An 18,834-nucleotide genomic window follows, 5' to 3' on the forward strand; every position below is an offset into this window, starting at 1 on the left:
AGGTGTAGCGGCCGTCATGGTCTGGGGCGGTGTGGCACAGCACTAACGGACTGAGCTTGTTGTAATTTCAGGCAATCTCAATGCTGTGTGCTACAGGGAAGACATCCTCCTCCCTCCTGTGGTACCCTTCTTGCAGGCTCATCCTGACATGACCCTCCAGCATGACAATGCCACCAGCCATACTGCTCGTTCTGTGCATGATTTCCTGCAAGACAGGAATGTCAGTGTTCTGCCATGGCCAGCGAAGAGCCTAGATCTTAATCCCATTGAGCACATCTGGGACCTGTTGGATGGGAGGGTGAGGGCTTGGGCCATTCCCCCTAGAAATGTCTGGGAACTTGCAGGTGCCTTGGTGGAAGAGTGGGATAGCATCTCACAGCAAGAACTGGAAAATCTGGTGCAGTCCATGAGGAGGAGATGCACTGCAGTACTGTACAGCTGGTGGCCACACCAGATTCTGACTGTTACTTTTGCCCCCCTTTGTTCAGGGACACATTACTCCATTTATGTTAGTCACATGTCTGTGGAACTTGTTCAGTTTATGTCTGTTGTTGAATCTTGTTATGTTCATACAAATATTTACACATGTTAAGTTTGCTGAAAATAAACACAGTTGACAGTGAGAGGACGTTTATTTTTTTGGTACTGTATATCAACTCAGCAGTCAAAAGTTTGGACTCACCTACTCATTCCAGTGTTTTTCTTCATTTTACCGTTTTCTACATTGTAGAATAATAGTGAAGACATCAACACTATGAAATAACATCAACACTATGAAATAACACACATGGAATCGTGGTAACCAAAAAAGTGTTAAACAAATCAAAATATATTTTATATTTGAGATTCTTCAAAGTTGCCTCCTTGATGACAGCTTTGCACACTCTTGGCATTCTTTCAACCAGCTTCATGAGGTAGTCACCTGGATTGCATTTCAATTAATAGGTGTGCCTTGTTAATTTAAAAGTTAATTGTGGAATTTATTTTCTTCTTCATGTGTTTGAGCCAATCAATTGTGTGAGATTGTGTCCCACTTGTTGTTGATTCTTCACAAAAAAATACAGTTTTATATCTTTATGTTTGAAGCCTGAAATGTGGCAAAAGGTCGCAAAGTTCAAGGGGGCCGAATACTTTCGCAAGGCACTGTATGTGGGAACTCCTTCAAGACTTTTCGAAAAGCATTCCTCATAAAGCTGGTTGAGAGAATTTCAAGAGTGTGCAAAGCTGTCATCAAGGCAAAGGGTGGCTACTTTGAAGAATATAAAATATATTTTGATTTGTTTAACACCTTTGGTTGCTTCATGATTCCATATGTGTTCTTTCATAGTTTTGATGTCTTCACTATTCTTCTACATTGTAGAAAATAGTAAAAATAAAGAAAAAGCCTTGAATGAGTAGGTTTGTCCAAACTTTTGACTGTGTAACGGGATTCGTCCTCCTCTGACGAGGAGTATGAGAGATCGGACCAATATGCAGCGTGGTACGTGTTCGTCATGAACAAAATCACTGAACACGAAAATACAAAATATCAAATAGAAAGACCGAAACGAAAACCGAAAAAGTTCCGTGTGGAACACACAGACACAGAAAACAATCACCCACGAAACACTGGTGGGAAAAGGCTACCTAAGTATGATTCTCAATCAGAGACAACTAACGACACCTGCCTCTGATTGAGAACCATACCAGGCCAAACGCAAAATACAACATAGAAAAACAAACATAGACTGCCCACCCCAACTCACGCCCTGACCATACTAAAACAAAGACAAAACAAAGGAACTAAAGTCAGAACGTGACAGACTGGTGCTGTATATTAGGGCTAGGTGGTATACCATATTTGACTATATACCGGTATTGATGCTTTGACCGGTTTGGGTTTTTACTTTACATTTGATACGTTTTTGAATGTTTGGTTTGTTAAATGTGATATGCAGTGTGTGATGTCCATGAATATGTTGGCTACATGAAGAAACATTTAATGTAGCAAAGATTATAGGGTTCCCTAGGAAACACTGAACATCATCCTAGCCTTTTACAATAGCTCCTCCCTGTTTACATTTTTTTTGTTATCATGTCAAACAACACTGTATTCAAAGTGGCCACGATTATATTTTAACTATAGAATTAGAATAAACATTATATTTCCATGATTCCAACAATTCACCCAAGTGTTTTAATCTAAATTGCAAGTCAAATCGCAATTGCAAAATGTGGTTAAAAATAAGGCTTTTTTTTGCCCATGTCATGCAGCTCTACATGGCAGGGTTGATTGATCTCAAATGAGTGCATAAATTGATGGAAATGCAGGAAATGATTTTAGGTTGAAGTTGAATTGAACAGTATAAAACAATCAGAATGGAGAAAGACCCATTGAAATCCCGTACAGTGGCAACACATCCATACTATGGTCACGCACTACTCATAAAGCAAATTTAGAATTTGTATTATTAAAATACATAAAATACCATCGTACCGTCAAACATTTGAAAAACACAGTGATAAGATATTTTGGCCATGTCGCTCAGGACTAATATATACAGTTGTATATATATTACAATTGGTGTATACTTACTTCGATTATGACCTTAGGCCAATTTAAGATAAGCAGAGTAAAGTGTTTACATGACTAATGTCATACTCAACTTACTGCCATGATCAGTTTACATGCACATGAATAATTATATATTAAACATACTCACTGACTGACAGAATGGAGAACGGCAGTACAGTGGTTGCTTGACTGAACTTTGAACACCAAGCCCCAAAAGTAATTCCTACTGCAGGCAGCTAGCTCAGTAACAACTTATCTGCATCCCAAATAGCACCCTATTCCCTATTGAGTGCACTACTTTGACCAGGGGCATCTTAATTGAATCAGGCAGCCCTGTTGCACGTCACCTGAGCAGTGGTTTGAGTGAATCAGTCAGAGGTGGTGTGTTCGTTTGTGGAGAGAGGGTGGGCACTGGGCAGGACACCTGGGCTGGCACATCAAACCATTGCCTTTAAATTACTTTAATTGATCAGAGGGACAGACAGAGAGTAGCCCGGTGTCCAGCAGAGATAATCCTCAAAGGGGGGGTTCTGATTCAGACATAAAAGGGAATGATGCATAAAAGGAAATGAGCTCATCCATGATGCTCCCTGGGTGGCAGATGCCATGCAGAGTTGTTGCATTCAAGTATCACATTTTGATTACTTACTTACGTAACCTGATAAATAACATGGTCATTACAATGACGTATTGGCTGTCATGATTTTACCTGATGGTTGCATTGAGTTTAGATTAGCCTACCGTATATCATATTCTGGTAGATACTAGCTGACTAGCTGTGTCACTAAAATACCTGCGTTCAAATACATGCATATTTGAATTTTAAATACTTATTTTCTGTGTATGTGAGTTTTCAAATATTGTGTCAGAATCAACTTCTTCTATATGAAGTACTTGAAGGTATTTTCTAATAATTTATATAAATATTTAAAACGACTTGTTTCCAAATACATTTGAAGTACCCCTAGAATAGTGATGGGAAGTTCGGCTCTTTTTAGTGATTCAGATCTTTTCAAGTCGTTCAGTCAAAATAACAAATCTTTCGTCATTTCGCTCATTTGATTCGGTAGGCTAATACTGTGAGTAAGGAGGACCCCCTACCGGCGAACGAGGAACTAAAAAAATCGAAATAATTATGATTTTACGAGCCTCGTTCACCATAGGTGTCTTATTGCAGCTGTCATTTGTGATTTAGACTTTTAAAAGTGTGCTTCAGATAATTGGTAGGCATACAACTACGATTATGTCTTGATACTGCCTTTGAAATTAGGTTTAGTTGCTACCGCAACTGGACTAGATTGTGAACGACTTAATTGCGAAGGAGATAAGCACAATATCGTTCATGAACTGCAACAGCCCCCCAAACGATTCGGTCTCGAGTTCGAGCTTGTTGAGCAAAGCAGGTTGTATGTTTTGGTAGTCAATAACATTCAATAGTCAATTAATTGCACTAATTCTTGCACCATGCGATCAATTAACAGTTTAAAACATGTATATATTTTTCCCCGATACTTTCTGCAGCACGATCTATTTTCCCGCGGAAGACTGTTTATTAATCCTGTTTTATTCATTGCAGCCAGCAGGCGAAACGAATGACTAAAATGAACGAGTCACTCTGAAAAATGAATCATGATTCTCGAGTCAGTAAAAATAGTAATTAAAAAAGAACGAGTCGTTCACTAACTGCACATCACTACCCTAGAACCAAACAGACCTGGGATCGGTTTCCCAAAATCATTTTAAGACGAAGTACATCGTCATAACCTTCGTGGTTGCATCGTTAAATCTCCAAGCTGTTTCTCAAAACCATCGTTATTAACGTTCCACTTGAAAACGCTCGTAATCTAACGCATGCCTCAGCTGTGGTGTGCTTCGTTAGATGCGTTTTTTGCCCTCCCACATCACTTTATAGACAGAAGATCTCCACTAAACATAGAGGCACAATATATTGAGAATGTTGCTTATCCTCCCGCGAACTTTAGAACATGCATATATGCACATGTTCTAGTGGTTGAAGTATTGCATTGCAAAAGTCGCCTAGTAGCCTTGTGCAAATGGAGAATATATGATGACTTATTCAGAACAAAAAAACAGGTAGCTAAATATAATGACAAGATGCAATCATTTGCTGGTAGTAAGAAGAGTGAAAATCTATTTATTTTAATCTTTGCATTCTAAAATAATTAGAAATCTATTTCCGATAATTTATTTCATTTCCATGATCATTGCAGAATACATTCCTCAACTTTTCTGACTGACGGTTTCATTCTCGCGAAATAGCCTATAGGCCTACAAGTTAGGCTACCATTTGCCCCATCTCTCGTTTAATTTGACCCTCTTCACGGTAGTAAACAAACAAACTGCCGGTATTTAAGGTATTTTTCCATATGCCGAGTTCTGTTTTCAATTTTTTTTTCTTCATTTTCCTGGTTTTTGGATTTCTTTCAGTGTTTTAACTCTGAATATTACAATTATTCTTAGAGAAACAACAAAAATGCATGTTCTGAGTCCATGTCTATGCTTAAATCACATCAGCAGACCATTTGAGGTCTGGAAAAAATACTAACAAATGTAATTGCGCATCTAGCATGAGAGTAATGTGTCTGTCTGGCGATGTGTCTGTTAGGTCTACTGTTGCACCACATGTCATAGCAGAGTTTGTAAAACTGGCTACCGAAATAATCATGATATAGTTAGTTCGGGTAAGCATACTTTGCAGTTAACATTCAATTGAGAAAGTTTTTGGGGAAAGTCTTTCTGTTTACCCACACGACTGTTATCATTAGCATCGGTTACTGGCTACATACGGCGTGATAAACAGACAGACGGGGGCAAATTAATGGAACATTAATTGGCAGATATTGTGTTGCGTTTGGCTTTTTAAGCCAATAGTGGCTAACCATGGGTAGGATAATGTCAATGTGGCTTTGATTGAATAGTATCCAGGAGTTTTTTGTTTATGACAGTTTGCGATGGAACAAATGAGAAAATGTACTTTCAGAATTGCTTGGCGAGCTAATCGTAGGTGGACAGCGAGCTAATGGTAGCTCGCAATCTACCTGTTGGAGACCCCTACTCTATGTGATCCGATTCGAAGAGCATCTTAATGGTAGAATAGATGGTTCACCATTTTCATTGACGTTTGTAGGCTACATCTAGATACTGTAAATGTCACATTTCTCGAGCAGCATAGACAATATTTAATTTATAAGCGCAATACATATCATAACTATTGCACCTTTCTGGCCATGATGAGTTCGTATTCCCGAAGTAGCAATACAGCAAAATACCACGGACCATCTCATTTAGTTGGGCCTATTAGATAAATAGGCTATTGTAATTTCAAGTTTTTGCTCTATACATCTGAAAGGGAGCTCTGTTTTATAACATACAGTAGAATTTAACAGGTGAACAAACAGTTGATATTTTACATTGAAGTGTGTCGCTACCACTTTTTTAGAGTAGACAATGCTCCAGAATTTACGGGCAGTGCAGCATATTTAGGTTTGGGAGAAAGTAACTGCAAAACATTATTGAATTCAAATAATCTGTTTACAGGTCCACAACCATTTGCAATTGTCTTTGTGTTTCAGAAACGGTCAGATACAGCAAATGTCACTGCAAAACAAAAAAAACATTCTGCTAACGCATCCAAAGACATTTGATCAAGTTCGCCTTTGATATGTCCTTTAGATATACAATCTTGGCCTAATTCCAATACTTTCAAAGTATACAGCAAATAATGGTGTTATTGTCACCAGAAACGGTGAATTATGGGTGTTAATCAAGCAGAGTTATAATGCTCCTTCACTTGCACACAGTTTTATGACAGGTTGGATTTATAACGGGAAACATGGTAAGTATGGCGTGTGCAGAGTTTATAAGTCTCTATTTTTGTGTGTGCACTGTCTTTTCATAAATGGGGCACACAGATATTTAGTGTTCAATTTATCCAACGGTTATAAATGAGGCCCCTGGTCTCTAAAGAAATGGACAAAGTCTTTCAGTTACACTAGCTGACGAGCTGTGTCTCAAGTTTTGGACAAAGTCTTTAATTTTTCAACTGTCCTGAACTTGACTCAAGAACTTGACATTCCCTGCATGTCCCGCAGGAGTCCTGTTCCCGTGTCAACCTCTAATGCACACTGCCTGCATGCTACAACCCACACACACACCGGTTGGTGGACACAGCTGTTCCGCAGAACGTTCCATCTGCCTGTTCCTGTTTGGTACAGTGCTGAGTGAGGGAAGAGGAGGGCCTTTTTCTCTACTTCATTTGGGATAGCTGATGAAGTGTGCATATGTGGAGTGGTGGTTCTGCTTGCTTATGTGTGTGTGTTTTATGAAAATCTGTATCGGATTGAAAATGATGAAAATCGAAGCTGTGCTTGGTGTCTTTTGTATATTCTTCATGCCTGCACTGGAAACACATGGCACTTCATAACACACCAAGCCATAGATTAGTGTAGCTTCTCTCTAGTTTGCCAGAATATGTCCAATTCTTATTTTGTCATTTAAAGTGTTCACAGTGTACTTCCCCTTGTAGTTTTATTGTAACTGAATACACCAGTTGCAATAGAACAGCATCGTTAACAGCATTCAGATGTGAACAGCATCTGACCAGCATTGTATAATACCGCTCCTTGTCAATTCCATGCAGTGTTGAGATGGTGTCCTACTCGTAATATCCGATTCTGTCTGTGTGTTTTGTTGTGTGATAACTAACTCTGCTCGGCCCCATGAGCTGACCTCTGTCAGTGATGTGTCATGACAGTCAGCCAGGCAGAGGAGGTTTGCTGGAAGGGTTCAAATTGATAAGTGACCTTAAATGTCAAACTATAAAAACAATCCCCACCCCGCCCACGCACAGAACGGGGGAAACCGCAACCCTGTTGGGTAAGACCTGTTTTTCTTTCGACTCCCTCATCATCAAAAGAAACCGTCATCAATGTGAGAACACACATCTATCCGCTGCCATGCAATACTGTGGTGTTCTCGATTGTGGGAGCCACGAGTATCGCTCTATCTCTATAGCCCCAGGGCTGGAGCGGGTAGGACTGAAATAGTGCTGCTGTTCTTGTGAAAATAGCAGACTGACTGCACAGGCTGGCAAAATGACCTGTCAGGCAACCACAGCAGCACATACACTACATGCCCATGTGATTGCTTGTTATGAACCCATGCCTGCGTGGCTAATGAGGGCCTGCTGTAACATGGCATGTTCATTAATCGCAGGTCCCTTGTAACAAGTGCACCCCATGACCAATAGCTATTGACCCAGTCACACATATACTATATATAGAAAACCACTGAGACTATACTATAGTATAACTTATCCTTTTTCTCTGCTTACTATATGACATGGTTTGACCATGTGATGTGAAATAAAGAGGCCTTTGGTCGTGGTCACTAACAATCAATCCTTTCTCTTCCTTTTTTAAGCTGTTTCTTGTTTAGTGATTACAGTAAGTGGCACTGCAATCACTTTCACAAGACACTTGACCTGTTTTGTAATGACTTAGTACCGGTTTCCAGTTTCTTAACAAGTAGAAGATGATTAGTAATATTGTCCATAACAATGGGGAAGTTGAATCAGGATACGGAGAACAAATAGAAGGCTTTAAGGGTGGCTCACTCTTGGTGACTTTGTGTAGTCTCTCGTAACAGACTGTGGACTCTTGAGTTGAGGTTTTTGTGGTCTGCGTCGAGAGACAGGGGACTGAAAGGATATAAACACAAATGAAGAAACATCAGTGCAAAAGGATCTTGCCTTGTCACAGGTAATGTGGGAGGCACCGACCTACTCTGATTAATTGCACAATTTATTTGACCAAACACACCAAAGTAAAATTGTACCCGTTGAATAATGGAATAATGTAGTTCTGTGCTGTATCCTATCGTTAGAACATTGGCTGCTGCCTTGTTGTTTTCTGTTGGCACTGGTGCAGCAGAGAAAGCATATGTCCTCTGTCTGCGTGGGCTCATGTGTGGGTGTTAGTAAAAAAAAAAAATCTAAAAAAAAAGCAGATGATATGGATTTTTGTTGCCGGTAAAGTAAATCACTTCTCTACTGTATGGTTGCTCACTTATGGCCTTTGTTTTCCTGTATTACAAATGTATGTGTTTGTATAAGGTCCTATGCTAGACGTTTATCCTCTGAACATTTATTTAATTTCTATGTCTGACTGGCTTTATCGCTTTTAGCTGTGTTGACGTGTCAATTCAGTCCTTAGTCTGCTTTCAAGTCTAAATATTGAGGCATGATGCGTGAGTAATTGTCATCGCACACTCAGCATCTTCCTCAATGATTGAATTACACTGTATGTTCACTAGATGGAGCCCAAACCACTCCAAATATGGTTTGCCCCAAATATCTGCTATCATCATCACCCACTTGTACATTTTTTGGCCTCTGCATCCCTCTGAACGTATGTTGTAACATGCATACAACCTCTTTACACATACCTCTGCATTCATTTTCACCTTGTGAAATACAGTAAGTTTAACAGTTTTTTGTTGTTGTATTATCTATTGATGTGGTCTTCTGTAGCTCAGTTGGTAGAGCATGGCACTTGTAATGCCAGGGTAGTGGGTTCGATTCCCGGGACCACCCATACGTAGAATGTATGCACACATGACTGTAAGTCGCTTTGGATAAAAGCGTCTGCTAAATGGCATATATTATTGATTAGGCTTGATATGAACTATAACCTGGGTCGTGTTTATTAAGGCATTAAACGGAATAAAACAGAAATGAAACCTCCATACGTTTTCAATGAAATACGCTTTAGTTTTATTTTTCTGTTGCAAAATGTTTTTAAACATTTTGTTACGGTGTGCCCTAATGAAAACCAGCATGGCCTAAAAACTGACTAGACTGTACACCCATGCAAAGTGGTCTTCATTTCCCCATGGCTTATGTTTGGGTGTTTCACTTATCCAAATGAGGAGGGATGAGGGGATTACTGATTTTGGGAAATGTGTCCTTCTAAATGTAGATTTAATGATTTGTCCATGGGGGTGCTCATTTGTATAGACTGCATTTTGTACAGTAGGGGGATGTAGCTATTCCCAAAACTGGTGTCTGTTCCATTGTGATTTCCAACAGAAAATGCCATAGGCATGTTTGACTGCTGTTACTTAGTAGTAGGCCCATTTGTTATTGTTTCGTTGAGGTTTTGATATTTGACTTCTGGATAATAGGAACTTAGATAACACCTCACAGAGTACCAAATCAAAAGCATCTACCATCTTCTCTGCATTCTGAAAACGCAATGCACCGAATGCGTAGATGATTTTGATTTGATACTCTGTGATGTGTTATCTAAGGTTACAGGTCACTGAGAGAGGACTGGCATCAATGATCTTGTATTTTCATAGAGCTTTAATAGCTAGGAGAAGGATTGAGTCCCTCCATAACCTGAGCAGTGCAAATCACCGGAATGTGTTATCTAACAGATCCACTACTGTGGCGTGGTGTGCTCATGTAACATACATTTGAGTGAGCAGTGAGGTATAATTAGCAATAAAACCGAGTTATAGTATACACACTAAGTTTGTTTTGATTAATTTGGACCTTTCCCGACGTCATTGATAAAAAAATATCTTGCCTCGGTTACTTCAGGTACAACCCAGGTGTGTCCGAAATGGCACCCTATTCTCTACATAAGGCTCTGGTCAAAGTAGTCCAATATGTAGGGAATCGGGTGCCATTTCAGACCCACAGTGTCGGGTTTTTTTCTCTCTTTTTTTCTACTGTGTCCTCCTGTGCCCCCGGAGCTCTGCAACTCTTATCTCCATTTGAAAACATCTGCTTGGGGCATCCCTCCAGTCTGGGCCTGTGTAACTGTCATGGCACAACCTATAATCCTTGATACGCAACACAAACTGAAACTGGGGCACCACATCACCATCATTCCTGGAGGTATCATCATAACCCAATTCTGTTACGCAATCATGACCCGAGTTGTAAATTTTGTGGAGTGAGATGGTCGACCCATCCTGGAAACAGAACCGGATTATTACAGTATCGCGCTGATCCGCCAGGCGCCCACTGCACCTCTTTTTTTTTTAATTGGCTGTCAAAAAATAACTTTGGCTATCCTTCAGAGCGGTGCACCGAGCTGAACTCCAGCTCATAACGGGAGCCCAGGGGAGGTGGCAGCCACGCGCATGTGGTGAAGATCTCTGCGTGGGACTCACTGCTGCGGCCGTGTGAACTCTCAGCTTCTGCAGCGGCACTCTCTATCGCTAAAAGTGGGGTGGTGTGTGTGGAAAAAAAGCGCTGGATAGATGGATGGATGGCGTGGGCATTTTTTCACCCATCTTTATGTAAAGCGTATGTGGGAGGGAAGCCGGAGCGGAGTACACTGCAAAGAGTGGGGAACTGGAAATGTGATCGAAGTGAGAGGCAGGACTTTGGTCAGGCAGTTATACATACCGCCTGGTTTTAAATAGAGGGATGTGTTCAAATAAAAAATGAGGTGCTTTTGTTTAATTTCATGCCCTTGTATAGTGAAGCAATGGGTCCTGCAACGTCCTTATTATCATAATAAGCAGACGTGTGGTTCTGTGGTTAAACAGGATGTGTTATAAATTAGGTTGAGCTCATGTATGCTTTCAGCTTTCGACATGTTTTAGGCTATATTTGGATATTTGGACACATTTAGCACATTTTCGTTCCCTTCCACACACTCAATTTAGGCATTTTTCATTAACGACCAATAGGTGGCAACGCACTCACATAATACTCTCGGCCAATGGGAGAGAAAGTAAGAGGGAGGGGAGGGACAGAGAGAGAAAGCAAGGGAGAGCCACAGAGATGAGTGGGAGATAAAAGTATGTGCAAGAGAGTGAAAGGAAGCAAGATGACACTGAAGCAAGAGAGGGAACGTATGCGAACAAGAAGCCACAGGTAGGCCTTGTTCTTGCTTGTTGCTTCATCTGGGTATGACACTTCCTGGATTGTTTGAAATAGTCCCATAGAAGGTGAGCCAGCCAGTGTGTGTTGTGTGGTGGTGAGAGTAGTAGTAGTAGTGCCAGGAGAGAGAGAGGGAGAGAGCGCAGCCTGACCAGGAAACACGAACAGCAGAGCGGGGAGAGAGGCTTCCTCTGACGGTGGCATTGGAGGAAGAGAGTGAGGAAGCCAGTTGGGAGAGAAGACCAGACCAGCCTGTGGAGGAACAGGAGAGACATTTCAGTTCGAATGATACTGCTGCCTGCAGCTCAACAGAGCTGTGTGTGGTGAGCGACTACCACACAAGGAGTGCACACACCAAGTTTGTCTCTATAGAGTTTCCCTCTTCTGCGCTCTTGTGTCAAACTTGACACGTGAGAAAGGAAACAGGGTTACGGAAGACTAATTGTCGATTTCCTGTTTTGTTTTTTCTCTAATATCCTCCCTTTTTTTTTTTGAATGGAGGAAGGAACGGCCAGAGTGTAGTTGCTGCTTATTGCTGCTGGGGACTTTTTTGTTGTTCTTATGGCCTCTTGCTGCCTGGCCTGGGGCTGTGTGGACTCTGTGACTCCTCTGAAAGGAGAGGAGAAGCTCTGTGTGTGAGAGAGAACTGAGAAACAACCGTTTAAGAACATCGGCCATGGAGCAGCCCGAAGAGGAGCAGGAAGGAGCGGGGGCTTCCCCCGACCCTGACGAGACTCTGCAGGATGGAGACGAACCCTACACCTCTGCCTCGCCGGCCTCTTCGTCCTCCTCCTCTTCCTCCAGCCCGGTCCTGCCCTCCGCCGCCGCCGCCATCCGCTGCCCCCACACCACCAAGAACTTCACACTGCGCATGTTTGGCAGGAAGTGAGTATGCATACTGTAGCCACTGGCATACCACACACCCCCGCAGCCCCCGCAAGTTGGGGGAGGTCCCGCGGGCTCTAGGGCCCCCCCCCAAAATACAATAATAAATGTGTAGAATAGCAGGAACTTTGCTTTAAAAATGCAAAAATTCTCTCAACCTCATTGCAAAATGTGTAGAATAGCACAAGATTAGCTAAAAAAAACTGCAACATTTTCTCTCTGCACCATGACAATATGTGTAGAATAGCATGATATTAGCTATAAAACGTTACGCTAGCTGCAGCAGAGTGGTTGTGGAAATGTTGTAGGAGTGTTCCCACAACCACTTAGCGGAGACAGAAAACATAACGTTGCCAAACTGTGGCAGATGGAGACGTCATGGAAATGTCGCAAAAACGTTCTGCGCTGAAGGCTACAGTCAGTGCCCCCCCCCCCCCACGAAAGGTCTGAGCATGGGACATCCAGGGGGCCCCAGAGCCAGTGTGGGGTCCCAGATCTGTTTGTGCTGTCTTTTTAACTCCTATGGCCATTTCCAAGACTCCACAAACAGATCTGGGAGCAGGCTAACACAACGATGCTACGGTATTGGAATGACTGTGAGAGTTGAACCACAGAGTGAGAGTCATGATGGAAATTTGGGAGCTACAGTTCTCTCTGAACTTGATCAGCACTGCCGAAGCCCATCACTGGGCCAGATAATCACTTCAGGTCTTCAGTTGAACAAAAACAAACTGTTTTAGCGTCAGACGATCAGTGCTGTTCTGCAGCCACAGGTGCTTTCCAAGTGTTTTCCCACTTGTTTCTTTTTCAGCTTCAGATTACTGTTTGGAGAGCTTCCTGTTTTTGTTTTACTGGTGACTGTTTCATCCCCTTGAACTATCCAGTCAGGTGCGTCACTGGAGTCTTAACAGGTGCAACGTCGTGTTTTATATCACTCGGCCTTTCGAGTGATGCAGCGGTCTAAGGCACTGTATTGCAGTGCTAGAGGCATCACTACAGAGCCTGGTTCGTTCCCAGGCTGTGTCACAACCGGCCGTGATTGGGAGTCCCGTATGGCAGCGCACAATTGGCCCAGAGTCGTCCGGGTTAGGGGAGGGTTTGGCCGCGGGGGTAGGCCGTCATTGTAAAAAAGGAATTGTTCTTAACTGATTTGCCTAGTTTAAAATGTTTTATTGGCATTATAGTACTGTTTTGACGTAGGCTACTTCAACTGCAGCGGTGTAATTGATCTGTGCATGTGCCAGCACCAGCAGTGCAAACCTCCCAACTGAGTTTGGAAAAACTGAAAGTATGCATTTTAGAAATAGTTTCACGTACAAACTTTATATGCCCGAATCGACGTTGTATGTCTTATGTCTTGGCATTATAGGAACATTTTGTGAGTTCTGTCTATCATTGGTCATTAATTGTATGCGACGAAACCATCTCATGAGCCTTGCTGTAGTCGGGGCAAATTGTCTAAAGTTAAGTATATTAATGGTCAAAATCAAGTTAACAAGAGGTATGCTCTGTCTTTATTGTTAACAAAAGGGATACCAAACTTGTGGTTTAGTGTTCAGTACAACAGTTCATTTTCCTCTGTCGTGGGAAAGGCTAGTGACCCTGAGTGTCATCTGCTTGGTTCAACAACTATTAATGTATTTCCTCTTCATGATACATGCAGCAGTAATTGCAACATGACTTGACCTTGTGTACTTTAAGCATTCATTATGCTTTCAACGACAGAGCCGAGATATGCTTAAACTGTCGTGAATTAAAAGGTAACAAGTGCACTTTCAAATTGAATCACGCCGTTACATTAATCTCACAACGCGATCTCCCATGGCCCTCTAAATATAGCGGGTTTTAATGGATTGGCAGAGCAATTAATGAAAAACTGTCATTTTTAGGCCCAGCTGGGAGCTTCATCACTACCAAGGGGAACTAAAGCCCCGGACAGACTGTAGAATTTTTGCCGTCTTTTATACCCTGATTTTGCTGTCCCAGACAAAATGTCCACATCATGGGCAAATTCTTAGGTCGTAAACGATTGTCGGACGTCTTGGCTCGTTCAACGTGACAGGGTCTAGGTCTACCGATTTAAGTACCACTGTGTGCGGTCGTAGGTTCCGACAAAGTTCTGTCAATGTCAGACAATTTTTGCTGTTCCCGGTGACTGACCAATAGACACAATGGCCTGAACTGATTTTAATATTATAGTTTTATTTCAAGATGTACATGCTTAGCAAGAAGAACGCTTTCTCTAATCATCTTGTTTACATGACACATCTGAAATCAGGCTACCTGATGGGTTTTTGATAAATGCACAAAATCGTCAATCAATATAAACGTTCTACCACAGGGACCATGTTCTTTTTGGGAAGCCTATTTGATTCAGAGTTTGGACATATAAAGTTTGTATGTAAAACAATTTCTAAAAACTCAGTCGGGAGGCTTGCGCTGCTGGTGCTGGCCCTTGTGCAGATGAAATACACCGCTGCAGTTGACGTAGCCTACGTCGGCTGACGTAGCTTCGCAAGCCAATCGCAGAATGTGACGACAGAACTGAAACAAATCGTACAATTTCACCAGGTTGACATCAATATTTCTATTTGGTATCATCTCACAGTGTGACATGTAACAATGGTAACATCTCACAGTGTGACATGTAACAATGGTAACATCTCACAGTGTGACATGTAACAATGGTAACATCTCACAGTGTGACATGTAACAATGGTAACATCTCACAGTGTGACATGTAACAATGGTAACATCTCACAGTGTGACATGTAACAATGGTAACATCTCACAGTGTGACATGTAACAATGGTAACATCTCACAGTGTGACATGTAACAATGGTAACATCTCACAGTGTGACATGTAACAATGGTAACATCTCACAGTGTGACATGTAACAATGGTAACATCTCACAGTGTGACATGTAACAATGGTAACATCTCACAGTGTGACATGTAACAATGGTAACATCTCACAGTGTGACATGTGAAAGACTGAATCCGACATACAGTGTGGGAAGGCCTTAAGGGGAATTCAACATGCCAATTTCTCGTGTGCTGAGGATTTGGTTAGTCCCAATCAGGAGTAGGGCCACACAGCAGCTCTCTTACCCACTTTAAACTAGTTCAGAAATAAACCCTAAAGGGGACAAAAAAACGTCAAAAGCCCCAGGGCCTTTGCTTTTGTAAGCTGAACACTCAAACTGGCACTACGTCCCCTTCTTTGATCTGTAAGTGTAGTATTAAAAGGGGAAGACCAACAATTATTTTATAATGTACATAATCCATTGACTAAAGGGGATAGAATGAGTGTGTGAAGGAGGAGGATCATTTTCAACTTGATGTTTTAACTTGCTGTATGTTTATGTTTCAATGCTTGTGTTTCCCTTTTTGTCTGTCTAGCTAGATTAGATTAGATGGCTGAGATGCTTTTTTAAAGCAGGAGTGCTGATTTAGAATCAGTTTAGCCTTTTAGAGCATAATGAATAAAGGCTGGGCCTGATCCTTGGGGGAGGCAGGTAGCCTAGTGCTTAGAGTGTTGGACTAGTAACCGAAAGGTTGCAAGATTGAATCCCTGAGCTGTGAAGAACAGTAATCTCAAAGAAGTGATAGTTTACTCAAAAATCGATGTATTTGTATGTGTTTGTATGTGTGTTCTCATAGTATTTTCGGGGACAGATAGATGACCTCTGAACTGGCCCATTTACTCAGACAAATTTGAATCAAATAAGTGGAAATGGTGCACCAGTATGATAGTGTATTATTCTAGTTCACTGGCAAGGTGCCCAAAATTATTGCTGCGGCCACTGTTGTAATGTGGGGCGGCAGGTAGCCTAGTGGTTAGAGCGTTGGACTAGTAACCGAAAGGTTGAAAGATCGCAATCCCGAGCTGACAAAGTACATCTGACATCTGTCGTTCTGCCCTTGAACAAGGCAGTTAACCCACTGTTCCTAGGCCGTCATTGAAAAAAAGGAACTTGTTCTTAACTGACTTGCCTAGTTAAATTAAATAAAGGTTAAAAAAAAAGATCATCACTCCTACTCTGAGATGGATTGTGAATATGGGACTTGTTGTTAAAAATAAAATGAAATGTTATTGGTCGCGTACACAAATTTTGTAGCGAAATGCTTATGTTCCTAGCTCCAACAGTGTAGTAAAACCTAACAATACAAAACAAATCCCCCAAAAGTATTATTATTTGTTTGTCCGCATCCGTGTTGCGGCCATCCTTCTTTTTTAGTATTCATGGGTTATGTCACTCAAACACCTGAGTGCCGCATTTGAAGAGGAATCGTGCTATCGTACACTGAGGAAAACCAATGGGTCAGGAACCATTTCTACTACAGTAGCTTCCTCACCACTAACTCCTCAACTGAAATGCACCTAGGCTACAAGCAAAGAGGGATCACAACATGCTCAGTCATGTTCAGGGCAATGCAAACAAGACAGACAAGTCAAGTGTATAAACAGTCATTTATATTTTAGTGAAAGCTTTGCATAGAGGATTTGATGTTCTTTTGAGAAGTCAGTAATTGACCATAAGAGCCAAACATCATTCTACTGTGTTGTTATGGTCAATGTTACCACTCATATTTCTGCGCTCCGTGGAAGGGTTTTTCTGAGTGGACGTGTTATTGGTGACCAGAGATTTGTATTACAATTGTCCATAACAAACACTCTTATGATGTGGAGGAAAGGGCACTTGTATTCATTCAGACTTGAACATAGTTTGCCTCACTGTTTGGGGTGTAGCTTGTGACAATGAATGTCAGACTTGTGTAAGGTATATGATGAATGCATATCCGACACTTTTTGAAAATAAAGGATAAATATCGGTATGTACAGTTGCGGCCAAATATATTGGCACCCTTGTACTTTTCTTAAATAATTGCCAATATCATCTAAAATAAGTTGACGTTTCGGACCTTGTTATTGGATTTTCGACATTGCAGAAGTTTACAATTTTCATTTAGAAAATAAAGACAAATAGCATGGACGAAATGATTGCCACCACGGAGCTAGCCCTTGGTTGCACAGCCTTTGACCAAGATATACTATATAAACAAAAGTATGTGGATACCCCTTTAAATTTGTGGATTCAACTATTTCAGCCACACCAGTTGCTGACAGGTGTATAAAATTGAGCACACAGCCATGCAATCTCCATAGCGAAACGTTGGCAGTAGAATGACCTTACTGAAGAGCTCAGTGACTTTCAACGTAGCACTGTCATAGGCATTACTACAGCCCCGGATTCGATCCCAGGCTGTGTCAAAGCCGGCCGTGACCGGGAAACCCATGTGGCGGCAAACAATTGGCCCAGGGTCGTCTGGGTTACGGGAGGGTTTGGCCGGGATTTCCTTGTCCCATCACGCTCTAGCGACTCCTTGTGGCGGGCTGGGCGCCTGCAAGCTGACCGTGTTTTGGAGGACGCGTGACTCTCGAACTTCGCCTCTCCCAAGTCCGTAGGGGAGTTGCAACGATGGAACAAGACTGTAACTTCTAATTGGCTATCACAAAAAAATATATATATTAAAGAAATGGTTTGTCGTAATCGGTGTGGACTGGCCTACGCAGAGCCCTGAACTCAACCCCATCAAACGCCTTTGGGATGAATTGGAACGCCGACTGCGAGCCAGGCTTAATTGCTCAAAATCAGTGCCGGACCTCACTAATGCTCTTGTGGCTGAATGGAAGCAAGTCCCCACAGCAATGTTCCAACATCTAGTGGAATGTCTTCCCAGAAGAGTGGAGGCTGTTATAGCAGCAAAGGGGGACCAACTCCATATTAATATCCATGATTTTGGAACGAGATGTTCGACGAGCAGGTATTCACATACTTTTGATAATGTAGTGTAACTGCCATCAATGAGCTTGCTGAACCGTTCGACTGGAAATTTGGCCCACTCTTCAGCAGCAAACGTCACTAATCCTTCCATGCCATTTGTCTATATTTTCTAAATAAAAACTAAACTTTTGTTCTCCAATGTTGAAAATTCAATAACAATGTTTGGTGACTTAATTTAGAAGAAATACGAAATGATTTAAGAGAAGTGGAAGGGTGCCAATATATTTGGCCACAACCTCGAGGTGTTAAAAGCAATATTATAAATTTAGGAAACTGTACAGGAACCCTTGTGATTTAGTTTTCAATGTTGTCCTTCCTTTACCTATGCTTTAGGTGAATGGCATAGTTTGTTTATCACACTTCGTCAATTAGATTAAGCCATGAACATAGGACATTAACTATCATCTCATATGTTTTGAGGAAATAAAATGATAGCTGAAAACTTCCTGGTAAATATAGTTCATCCATAGTGTTATTCCTTGGTCAGGTCCTTCACCTTCAAAATGCAAAAGGGTTCACCTGGAAAGGGTTTCTTTATATACAGTGCCATCGGAAAGTATTCAGACCCCTTGACTTTTTCCACATTTTGTGAGGTTACAGCCTTATTCTAAAATTGATTAAATA

The 18,834-nt window shown here is 41.6% G+C and overlaps 1 protein-coding gene and 1 long non-coding RNA gene across 6 annotated transcripts in view; one reads left to right on the top strand and one right to left on the bottom strand.

Moving 5' to 3' along the window:
• The window catches only part of LOC127908187 (uncharacterized), a 204,259-nt gene that overhangs the window by 142,599 nt on the left and 42,826 nt on the right, over nucleotides 1-18,834 (bottom strand). The gene's annotated exons all lie outside the window — the stretch shown is intronic.
• The window catches only part of dgkzb (diacylglycerol kinase, zeta b), a 90,614-nt gene that overhangs the window by 6,589 nt on the left and 65,191 nt on the right, over nucleotides 1-18,834 (top strand). For 2 of the 5 annotated variants that reach the window (XM_035790529.2, XM_035790530.2), the window contains exon 1: nucleotides 11,358-12,359. The exons of 1 other annotated variant lie outside the window; for it this stretch is intronic. In XM_035790529.2, coding sequence (XP_035646422.1) covers nucleotides 12,151-12,359 — 209 coding nt within the window. In that variant the 5' untranslated portion in view covers nucleotides 11,358-12,150. Of the gene's footprint in view, nucleotides 1-8,202; nucleotides 8,335-11,357; nucleotides 12,360-18,834 lie in introns of those variants that run through there. 2 more of the 5 variants (XM_035790533.2, XM_035790532.2) reach the window with 2 other exon arrangements.

Source organism: Oncorhynchus keta, chromosome 17 (genome assembly GCF_023373465.1).
Source record: "Oncorhynchus keta strain PuntledgeMale-10-30-2019 chromosome 17, Oket_V2, whole genome shotgun sequence".
Taxonomy (NCBI): Eukaryota; Metazoa; Chordata; class Actinopteri; order Salmoniformes; family Salmonidae; genus Oncorhynchus; species Oncorhynchus keta.